The 12,461-nt window shown below is 38.9% G+C and overlaps 1 protein-coding gene across 1 annotated transcript; it reads right to left on the minus strand.

Moving 5' to 3' along the window:
• Nucleotides 1-5,125: 5,125 nt before the first annotated feature.
• On the minus strand, nt 5,126-6,147 carry LOC143264084 (uncharacterized). Its single transcript, XM_076529569.1, has 2 exons — nt 6,040-6,147; nt 5,126-5,989 (listed from the first exon to the last, which is right to left on the minus strand). The coding sequence occupies exons 1-2, from the start codon at nt 6,145-6,147 to the stop codon at nt 5,126-5,128; spliced, it is 972 nt and encodes a 323-aa protein (XP_076385684.1).
• Between the last annotated feature and the right edge of the window lie 6,314 nt (nt 6,148-12,461).

Below are 12,461 nucleotides of genomic sequence, written 5' to 3' on the forward strand. Positions count from 1 at the left end.
TCAAATATGATAGTCACCCTTTTTACTTGACAATCCCATTGTCATACGACGTTATACTTCAAAATTAATGAAGAATTTTCGCATCGTAAATTCACTCATGAGGTAAGCGTCCAAGTATTCTTTAATTTTATGTCGTTAAACAAATAGTCATTTTTTTTAATTACCTAAAAAAACTGCGCTTTATCTTTACCTTTATTTTCGCTTAATCCATACAATTAGTTTCGTTAATAAATTTATACTTATTAATAGTTATGAATTTTATAACTACTTACCGGCTGACATATTACCGATGATGGTAACTATGTTACCGATATCGCGCGATTTGTTTGTTCACGACCAGGGTCAACCGTCACGCTTGCATCCGTCGCTCTCGCATCTGAGCGCGCGCTATTCTCGCGCTCTGATTGGTCAGTGTTTTCCATTAATAATTCAAAAACTAAGCTTTAACCAGCATTTTGGTAAAGGAAAAAGTTGTTCAGAATCACCCCAGCTACCACCCCTTGAAATTATGCCCACCAGTAGCCGAACACCCTGTATAATAGCAGAAGTCGTTCCATTGTGCATCCGCCAGTCTACCCCTTACAAGGACACACAAATACAATTAGAAGATACGGCGGGACACTACGTTTGCCGAGACTACGTATAAGCCGGGAAGTCGTATCACGCATAATGTACAATTAAACAATCTTAGTCGTTGTCTACAACTGTGGAATTATTGCTGATGCTTTACTATCGACAATTAAGGGGGGAGACCAGTATGACGCCATAAAAAAATCGATTTTTTTTTTATCATCTTAAAAAATTCTCCCTTCTTTCCTACGTATAATGCCGAAAACCGGGTTTAAAAATTCGAAAAACTCTCGTCGCTAGACCTGTTTCCGTATCGCACATAGCAGTATCCCGCGTATGCACATAGTATAACTTTAATCTCGTTTTTCTCGGAACACCATTTTTAGACCTTGCAACCAGCCTACAGCCTAAACGGAGGTTCAGATCACCTTGAAATTTTTTGTGGTAGTATTTCAAATCAATGGCTATCGGCCTAACCTAAAACATCCCAGAAAACAAATCTAATTTTGGAGAAAAAGAATAAAATGTTGGAAAAATTTGCGTAATTACGTGTTTCGCCACTTTGATAATTTTTATATGCTATTGGGTTGAATAATCAAATCAGGTCGGAGGTTAGGCCGAAAACAGCATCGATTTCCTTTACTTACAATTTTATTTTGTACATTTCTGACGATTCGTTTGATCTGTACCCTGGTTACAGTGAAGAAGTGCGCCGAAGTGTAGACCATCTATCTTTTTTTGTTTTTAACTATACTGCCCTTATTTGTACTGATTTTTTTTTAAATATTTAAATAAAGGTCCATTTTAACCAAATTCATCAAAAGATTTGATTTTTCTTAAGCGACAAAACTCTGACGATCTTTCAAAGATAGGCCCGTTTTAGGTTGCGTCATACTGGTCTCCCCCCTTAACTCACAATCTACAGTTACTCGTCATCTCCTTCTATCCAGCGAAATAGAAAATGAAATGAGTTTAATTATTTCTTTTATAATAATCAGAAATCACTTGAGCACGATTACTACGCTCTACACGCCCAATATAAAAATTTCTATAATCGTGTTCTAGCAGCGTCACAGCTCGGTTTGAGGTAACGAGGATAAGGTAGACGGTTTGACTAAATTACCAGGTAGGACCTTCCGTTTGCTTACCAGTTTTCGCTTAACGGAATTGAAGAAGTGTTGGTTCGTTTCCATAAGTAGAGTGTCGAATTTGATCCTTGCGTCAGGATTACAAGCAAATAGACAATCCTTAAGATCCGAGGCGAGAATATTGGAAAACGCTATGGCTGTTTGGATGGGGTGCGGTATCACCAAGAAACAGCAAGGAGGATTGCCGCTGTGCAAAGTGTATCATCAACTGATTTGCAAAACAGCAGTCTCTTCAGGACAAGAGACTTTCATAAGGGGGAGGGTGTAACATCCCTGGAGAAATTTTTTGCTTTTCGTCTCCGTCTTGGCAGTCTCACTTTCAGTTCATTATCAGGAAATATTAGTTTAGTTATCGACCGCATTTTTCTATTTACCGATAGTAACATTATATATCAATTATCATAGGAATCTAGTTTAACCGTCGGTAACATATATATGTCTATTTTAATTTGTAATTATTTTATTATATTATGTAATTTTGAATTAAAATAAGTTATATATTCTACAAAATCAATCAAATGTTAAGTTAGTCCATTAAAAACAAGATTTGTATATTATTTTGTTTATTCGAATAAATGTATTTTATGAATTAATTTCTTAATAAATGAATTTCCTAGTATTGTCGCGCAATCTTAGAAAAAGATAGATCTATATTTTCCAATTACAACATTATTAGATATTATAACTATTAGTTAACCAAATCAATTAATACATATAAAGCTTACTAGTATTATGTTAACCAGAATCAAAGTCAAATATTATTTTATTGCAAAATATACTGTTCCGAAATAACAATAATGAACCTAGGCACTTCTAAGACTTGTTACGTCGCTGCGTACACGTGTTAATCCCTCCCGGACGGGATTAGTCCTACCGCCATCGGCCGGATAAAGGTTCAATTTGATTACCGTTTGATTTTAAAATTCATTATCCGTGTGAACCTTGTGCGAATTCACAGCGTGAGCAATATTCTCCAAAGTTTCAACCAATTTCTATAGCGTTTTTTTCAACCTAGTTTCTTATTATCGTTATCGTCGTCCAGTGTCCATCGTGAGTGTCAATCGTTTATTGTCTGAGCGAGGCAAAGCCGAGCGAAGACTATACTTCGACTCATGTAATGCACTTTTCTCGAGAACCATCATAGATAGAGCCTGGAAACTTCACACATTTCAAGATCTAAATAAAAGCAACTTTAAGTTCAATATTGAGCAAAATCGGATAAAAATTAAAGGAGTTAGACTTAATTTTAACCCAGAACGAGGTCCTTTCACTAGAAATAGCAGATCTCTGGTCTTTTCTCCTTGGTGAGCGTCTCATTAGACTATTTGAGGTCCTGAGAAGGTCGAAAGGACCAGTTTAATTAGTTAGGCGAATATCTTTAGTATCCCGGCATTTTCTTCAGAGGAATTAAGGAAGTGGCGCGTTAATCTTTTTGGCCTAGCATAGGTTCTGAAGGCAATATTCGAGATACTTTTCCGAAAATTTAGAGACGACTTAGGAGTCTGGTTTCAAACAACTTTTTAATCGGGTTAGCTCTCTTGGAGGACATACTCAGGTACAGTATTCTCTCCGTAAATGTTAAAAAGATCTCTACCGTAAATGTTAAAATTGTATCCCCACTACTGGGAGGATCCCCCTCGAAATCAGTCAAGAATGAAACACGATCGGTCGCCGAAACGACGAGGATCGAATATCGGTGAGACACATAATAATGCAAGTAAAGGAAAAGATTGTAACTTTCTTATTTCTTACTATTTTTTCATGAAACTTTTACTGTTGTATTTGTCTAGGTTTCCTGATTAAAATGACACCAAACATGATATAATTACGTTAACAATTGCGTGTGTAACAAGTCATTAAAGTTTTTAACATAAAAGAGGACGGCGAATGGAAAAGAAAGAGAAGCAGAAGGTTGACGCGTTCGGCTAACATGAAAGACTCGTGCGTCTTCTGTCTTTTAAATTCAAAAATGAAAATTCTTTATTTTTAGGGTTTCATCAATAAAGCTTCGATTATCGTATTCGTCTCGTTTTTCTGATTAAAATGGTACCAAACACGGTATTGAGTGTAGAAATGCAAAAACCATAAATTTAGTTTAATCGTTGGCATTATTTTCATAGTTTGTGTTGTTTTAATTATTTGTTATAAGAAGAAAAGCCATTTCAGTTTATTATGCATTTATGCACATTTTTGCGTATTGTTAAGTTCAAAAGACATGTAAAGAAGCAAATGAAAAACCTGAGAGAAAGGTTGAATATTGGTAAATTCGCGTTTAATTGGCAACCTGGACGGTGATCTCTTTGCGTGCACAGGGACGCTTTTGCGAACCTGGGGCCGTTCAGACCGTGGCTAGGGGGGACGTTTTTCGACGGATCCCTGAGGCCTCCATCGACCCCGATTTGGACGATGCTTTGCATCTGGTGAGGGTCCGCGGACGGAAAAATTACATGGGTAATTTTAATTCCGAGACGTTCAGGCTGGTCCTAAGAGCAAAGCCGCCAGGTATTCGCAATTGTATAGGCCGGAGTGGGGGAAGGGCCACGTGATAGCGCGGGACTCGGGCCGCTACGGCTTATCTATTCCGAGCATTCTTTCGATGACCGTCCTTTCGCTCGGTTCGTTCGTTCGCTCCTCGATACAAATCGTTACTTCGCTATAGATTATTGTTAATAAATAAAGATACGCTTTGAGTTGCCTTAAATATCACATTCGAAACTGATTTGCAATTATGTTTTTTTGTATACGAATTGTAAATTATTCAATTTGTTTTGCCAATAAATATTAATTAATTAATTCCTTGCCTTCGTTATTTGTTTTTGTTATATATATCCCTAACACACGGTATAATTAAAATCATAATTACTTGTATAGCAATCCTTTAATAGGAATTCACACCTCTACCGTAAATATTACATCCCAAACTTTTATGACTTGTTACATAAGTAATTACGATCGTAATCATATCGTGTTTGGTGTCATTTTAATCAGAAAAACGAGACAAATACGATGGTAAAAGTTCCATTGACGAAAAACCATAAATAAAGAATTTTAGTTTTTAAATTTAAAAGACAGAACACGCACGAGTCTTTCATGTTTGCCGAACGCTCGAAACTCTATCCCTCCTTGTCTTTTGTATCGCTGTCTCTTTCTACATTCGGCACACTACAAGGAATGTAGGACCTCTACCGTAAATGTTACATTCGAGACCGGCAAAAGTAACATTTACGGAGAGAATACTATAATGAAATTTGTGGCCGCACACGTGTCTATGAGTGTGCGACGGGGAATATGTTGTCCGTTGTTATCTAAAATGAAAATTTGAGCTGTAACGAGTAACTCATTATTATGGTGTTTACTATGAATGTGTTGTGCGTATTTGTTCCCATTAATGTCTCGGGTAACGCGAGTCAATTGCTTGTCGTCGCTACTTGCTCGTCCGGAGGCACCGATTTTGTAGCCGGTGCGCTATTCCCGGGTTGTACCTGTTTCGGCTGATGTAATAACTTGTTTTGTGGCTGATGGCAAATACGACATGATCCCTTTTTGCACAAATCGGGAATGCGCTCATGTCGTAAGCAATTTTGATAAAGGGATGTTTTTTTCACGGCATCTAACCTTAAATTCACTGATAACGCATGGAATTTTTCGCATCTCCAGATTCCATGTGCCCCCTGACACAGTGGACATTTTATCGGAACTATATTAGCTGAAGAAGCCGCGGATGTAACTGTAGTCGCGGAAACGTTGTTGCTTCTCGTGTTTTGATCTTGCGTACGAACGTTATTTGTAGTGACGAAGGCCTGAGCATGTGTCGTATTTTTGTTGTATGAAGGTTTCGTGAATGATACGCGATTTTGACTTGAACTGTGACTTGATGTTGATTGTATCGTTGCCGCGCAATTAGTTCTTTTGTCGAAAAAATCCAATAAATGATTATACGATGGCATCTGTTTATGTTTTAACGAAACCTCCCAGTGCCATGCGGTGTCAGCACTTATTTTTGAACGTATTATGGATATCAAAATGCAATCCCAAAATCTTATGTCTACTTGTAAATTTTTTAAAGACCGTAGGTTTTGGCGGACAGTGTCTACTAGTTCTCCTAATGCTGTCGAGGTGTCTTTTGCCAATTTTGGAAGCGTTAAAATTCCGTCACAATATTTTAACAGAATTCGCCACTTGCAATCGAACTTCTCCTTCAAAAGTTCTATTGCATCTATGTAATTAGCATCTGTAGTGCTAAGACACTGGATGCACGCGGCGCGGCGGTCCTTCCCGTTAATGTCGATCTTAAATATTGTAGTTTCTGAACGGATGTTACATCTGTGTTTTGATCTATCATAGAAGAGAAGCTGTCAAAGTAAGAGGCCCATTCTTCTATTTTCCTGTCGAATGTTGGCAACCTCATTTCGGGCAATTTAATGGCCATAGGGGCCGAAACAGAAGGCGCGGTCGAATCCGTCGTATTGCGCCGCGACGGAACGGTTACATGTTCTCCTTCTATCAGGCGGTTAGCTCTTGAGATCGCTGCTACGTATTGATTATATATCTCGAACCTACGCGCGGCTTCCGATTCGTCAGCAGTCTCTAATTCTAGTTGAATTTCGTCGAACCGATCCCACACGTCTTTGAGAATGTTTAAGTGGGTTCGCAAGAGGCCGAGGTCGCGATTTTTTGGCATTGTGGATGAAATGTACGAAAGGAATTGGCAAACTAACGAGTCTACCTTTGCGATGCGTCCATTTCACAGTGGTTGATGTCCGCTGCGACGTCATTGTACAGGTGCTCCTTGGTGAAGTTGCCGTGCTGTCAAGGCCCTGATCGCTGCTGTATCGGCGTCAGTGGCAGCTTCTTCAGGATGCACCGTCAGTCGAGGATGAGTGATGTCACTTCTGTAACCCTCTGGCTGCTGTTGTTATTGTTGACGCAGTTGGTTGTCGTTGTAAATGTAATAGCGGCGTGTCGAATGTATACTTCGTTATGAATAAACGAATAGTGTTCCGATGAAAACTTGTCACATCCACAAGCACAAGAGTTTTAAATGTTTTATACACCTTTGAGCACTGTTCACTTGCAAAGGCTTTTAAAGTCTATTTCACATAATCCGGCACGAAGAACCAGAAAATGTTACGCGTACGATCTTAAATTACCGAAAATCATAAAAAATTTCGAACGCGTGACTCTACGGCGTTTTATGGCGATAGAGTTGATTGGTTGTTAAGGATTATAATACTGTTAACTTTTAAATAACAATTTAATGTACAAAACACTTAAACTAAAGAACAAAAATGTTTGTGTTGTAATGTGTTACCGGATTCGTGAATGTTAAAAAAGTGAAACTGTTAAAATTGCAAAGTCCGTGTAATGTAAAAATGTTTGTAAGTATAACTGAACTGTTTCGAACGTTCTTTACTGTATGAATGAATTTTGAAGAGAGATCTTTACTGTACGGAAGATTTTTTGAGAGACTTCCTTCAGGACTTGTCTCGAAGAAGGAAAACTGAGAAAAGTGGAAAAATGGGGTGACTGTCCTGATTAGTTCTCCTGTTTGCCAATGTTACGTCTCGGATGGTACCTTTGCTGATATGAATATGAAGGTCCGGAATCGCTCTTGAATTGACAATCTTTTAGACCACGCGGTACGTGCGCCCGTCGTATGTCAGGGATCCCAGGGTGTACAAGTATGACACAGTATTTACCCGAAGCTTCCTCCTTAACTTTTACAATAGATTTGAGGTGATGTACGTGAAATGAATAATACTATGTGTGTGGCGAAATACTTTATTACTGACAATGGCGCGATGCGATGACTTTGATGGACGGGACTCGAATGTCTCACGAAAAACATTTTCACAAGGAAGAGAAAACTCTCGTTTTTTGGGGAGTCCTGAGTGGAAAAGGTCGAGGATCTCTTAGACCCGCCGAACCAGCGCAAAACTATTTACAACTTAATGACTCTATTGACTCGACGGGTCAAAAGGTCTCTGACAAAATCCAGACCTCGCTTTCCACCCGGAACTTTCCCTGTCGCCACAGATTTCTCGTCTCGGATCCTTAAGTAGTAGATCCTTCGCTGTGATCTTCTTCACAGGTATATCAATAGGTAATAACTGATATTTAACTTCGCGGATAACTTGTCGCGGAGTAGGGACTAGACAGGGTAGGTATAGGGTGCGTAGGATCTTACGTATTGGGAACCAAGACCTCCTCGTCTTTGTCTCTCCATGAGCTGACTGAAAATGCAGAGGAATCAAATACATCATATGCGCACCTAGGGGTATGAGGACCTAGGAGTAAAGGAATGTGAAACTTATGCTATCTTATTTATGACGCACGCGGGACTGTGTCTTATAACTAATTATGTCAGATATATATATCATTACATATTCCCTTTATTAATTATTCGCTACCATGACATGAGCCAGGATGATATTTATCATAAAAACACTGATACAGGGCATACAACATTTAGTGATATTTTTATGCTCAACCTATTCCTCAATTCCCACAAATAAAAGAATATGTAGTTTCTATTTAAAAAATAAAAATAACTGTTTATTAGTGCAGATTTTATAAATGCTATGCTTAAAATTAAAGTAGGTATAAATTGAAAGAAGAAAAAATTAATGTCTACTAAAACGAGTTTCGATCCACCAACCCACCGATCACCAGTCTTTGACGTTACGCCTTGAGCCATTCAGTTACTTCAACACTCGTTAACGCGAATCCTTTATGAACGAATAAGACAATTTTCTCGGAAAATCTTGAGAGGCGCGCGCTACTTGCGTTTTTGATTTTTTTAACTACGGCGCACCTCAACGAAAAATCTGAAAAAATTAGAGAATAAGAGTAGTACTAATATCTAACTACCACATTAATATAAAAGTAGTGCTCCGACATCTTCACTAAAAAATCGCATTTTTTCGGATTTTTTTTTCGGTTTTTGATTTTTCACGACTACAATTTGCGATCAAAAAATCTGAAAAAATTCTGTAATATGCGCTATCTGGACCTCAATATTTTAGAATTTTTTCAGAATTTTTGTACGAAATTAAATAGGCAAAAAGGGCCAAAAACCGGAATTTCGTTTTTTCCCTTTTACTACCCCCACGGATGAGATAGGGGGTTGAAACTTGGTGTGAGATGTTTTTTTTTTGTATATGCTACCGACTGACGAATTGGGTTTCTAATTCGACTCAAGGGCACATTTGACTACCTTATCCGGCTATACCCTTTATTAAAATAGGACTCACCCATTGTTTGAAAATAATCCTTCAATGAAAGCGTTGGGGGGGTCCTGAGTCGTCCCGTCGATCATGACCTGCCGTAACATCGGCACCATTTACCACAGCTGATAGCAGTCACTCAGCATTCATTCATTTTCCAGCAAATCTTTTCAGCTGTTTCCTTCACGCTGCGGTTCGCGTTTGCAAAGAGAGGATTCATTCACGGTTCACGAATTAATCTATCGAAACAACCCATTTTTTAATAAACGATAAACATTATCCAAATTGTATCGCGTTTGGCCTCATATTAATCGGAGAAACGTCACCAATATGTTTAAAAGATTTTATGACACGCTTCTGCCCAAACGGTGAAGCGGCACTACTATTCGCGACCATTCTCGTGAGGAACGCGAAACACAACTGCTGAACAGAATATGCAGGCATTTTTCTAAAACGGTTGAATGTTCTTGACGCGGCGGCGAGCCGTGTCATTTTTATAACGAACGTTTCTGGAAAAATACTACACAATTAAATATCGAGGACACGATATTCACCGATGTATGGCTCCGAAAGGAGCAGATTGTTATGGTCCGTTCTTATTTGGCGCCGAAAGGGGCCGATTATTTAAAATTTTATTAATTGAACCAATTCATTTCTCCGATTGAAAAATGAGTGGCCCCAAAAGAGGCCAATTACGTTGTATGGCGTTTTTGACCGAACATTTCTGTAACATTTCTCGAACATTCGAACATTTCTGCAAAAATATTACACAATTGAATATCGCCGAACTGAAGATCGTTACAGAAACATCCTACAAATGCTATGTTATACCAACGATCATTTTTTCGAGATCTGCCGAAAAGTGAACACGTTTTTCGCAATGTCTTTCGAGCGCACGAACGTGGAATGCTTTAAGCCTAGGATCCCGCAGTAACTGAGCATGTATACTAACACGTGGCGACGCGTGTACATATAGGCGAATTCGGGAGAGAGGTCCGATTTCGTACTTTTCGTCTCACATCTCGAAAATTGCGTAAATTCACTTTCTGAGGATAGCTTTAGCACCGGTAGATATGCCCAATATCGGGCTGCTATCGATTTTACGCCAACAAACATTACATTTTGAATGAAACGAAAAATTCTTCGGACGTCAACGTGAGACAGACAATCAAGATGGCTGCTAATAGACACGTTGCGCCGTATTTTCCGTTTTACGTAAAATTTAGGCATTTGTTCACCGAAAGCGATAGCAGCCCGATATTACTGTTATGGTACGATGTCGGCTTGGTCCATTTTTTGTCAATTCATCGCTTCTAGAAGACATGAGAAGTAAAATACGATTTCGTGCACTTGCGCCTGTCAACGGTGTTCCGCCATACAATTATAGTTGCACGATTTTCCACTTGGAGCGCTTGTAGTATTTTTCGTGAGTTTTCCTGGTTTCGCTCAAGTTACCTCCAACGTCGAGGAAAACACGAAACTGTCGGTAACTGCATACAGTTTTCTGGACTAGGTATGACACTGCGCATTCCACTGCGCACGTCACGTATTCAATTCAATTTTCCACTTTTAACTTTTCCGGGCTGTATTAACAGAAATGATCTTCGACCATTCGCTTCCGCAACAGTAATGAACTGACTCGCGCGAACAATTATTCATCTCCACGCACGCTGACGCATTCTCACCCGGGATTATTCTTATCAGGCATTCCTCGAACTCGAACACCCAACGCGACATTCGAACCGATCATCTAAACATCCTCTCGCAAACGCAACTCAATATCTCATTTCATACGCACCGAAATTCTTACAGCTAGACTAAATAAAAGTTAATACCATATAGTGTATATACCAAAGCAAAATAAAATCTCAATTTCATCAGTATCGTCGGATCTTATTTCTCAGAGAGAAAAAGAAGTGCGATCTCGGTTACCAGGAATCGAACCCGAAACCTCAAAAATCGTAGTCGCCAACTCTATGCATTTACCCATACAATTTCTTGGAAATTTGTTTTCTAACAGTCGAAATGGAGGAATCACATTGCACCGAATTTATATAACAGAAAATAATATAATATAATTATATATATAATAGTATATGCAATAGTATTATTTAATATAATACTGGAACTATTGTGGGTCATATCACCTAACTCAACTGATATTAAAAATATTACAAAAACAAAAATTAAAAACATAACATGTAAAGTAAATGTTTTCCCCCAAACTACTCTAGCGGGGGGATTCGATCCCACGTCTAGAAAACATCCACCGATTACGGGGCAAGAATCCTATCGCTTTCGCTAATAATGCTATTGTAGCATCATTTTACGTTTCCGAATATAACCAGATATGACGTAAAATTAATAAATGCGGTTTTTCATTTTTTACAACTACAGTTTGCAATATAAAAATCTAAAAAAATTCTATAATATGCGCTATATGAATCTCAATGTTTTAGAATTTTTTCAGAATTTTGATACGAGATTAAATAGGAAAAATAGACCAAAAACCAAAATTTGGTTTTTCCCTTTTTACTGCCCCCATGGTTGAGGTAGGTGGTTGAAATTTGGTATAAAATGTCTTTTTCTTTTATATGCTATCGATTGCCGCATTGGATATTTCATTTGGCTCAAGTGCATTTTTGATCATCCCCTCCCTTTGCTCGAGTTGCGCTCGCTAGGATTAGGAAAATTGGCTCGAGCCCGTATTCCTACAAGTTGCTTGACGTCTAAAAATAGATTGATAGATATGGCAACAGCGTAACAATCCGGCAACGATGCCTTCGGGTCGATGCCTTCGGGTCGATGCCTTCGGGTCGATGCCTTCGGGTTGATGCCTTTTTCTGCCAAAAGTTGGTGGGTAATAGGAGTAGGAAGAGGTGGGTAATAGAGTTTAGATATATTTCTAGATCTAGTCGATAGAAGACGCAACGTGAGTTGTCTACTTTATTTCCAGTTTTCTCTGCTCATAGACATTGTTTCTTCGATCGGTTCGGAGGTAAACAAAATCGAGGTCCTGCCCTTAATATGATATTTTTGTACGGCCAATGTAACGGGGACGCGGTGCTTGCCGCCGAACGTTACGCGGAACAGTATCGTAGTGCGAATCCTCTCACTCCGAACTGTTTTCGCAGGTTTAGTGAATAGATTGTATTCGATCGGCTCGTTCCATCCTGTATGATTTGATACAGGACGTTCGTATCGGCTTCCTATGGTACGAACGGACGAGGTGCTGGAACAGTTTGAAGACGACGGAACACTAAGCATTCGTGACGTCAGCCGTCGACTGGGGTAAGTAATGTGAAAAATATTGAAACATTTTATTAAAATATAAAAACATTTATTAATAGATGTCCGTTTTTTCTTTGACCATGAGTCGCTCCACGAAACGCCGCTCTCTTCAGGGAAACGACATGCACCCGTACAAATATGTACGGGTGCAAGATTTCAAGCCAGAAGATTTTCCTCGCCGAGTGGAGTTTACAAGGTGGATTTTGGGGGAAATCGAGCGAAATCC

The sequence above is a fragment of the Megachile rotundata genome, chromosome 3 (genome assembly GCF_050947335.1).
Source record: "Megachile rotundata isolate GNS110a chromosome 3, iyMegRotu1, whole genome shotgun sequence".
In the NCBI taxonomy this organism is placed as follows: domain Eukaryota; kingdom Metazoa; phylum Arthropoda; class Insecta; order Hymenoptera; family Megachilidae; genus Megachile; species Megachile rotundata.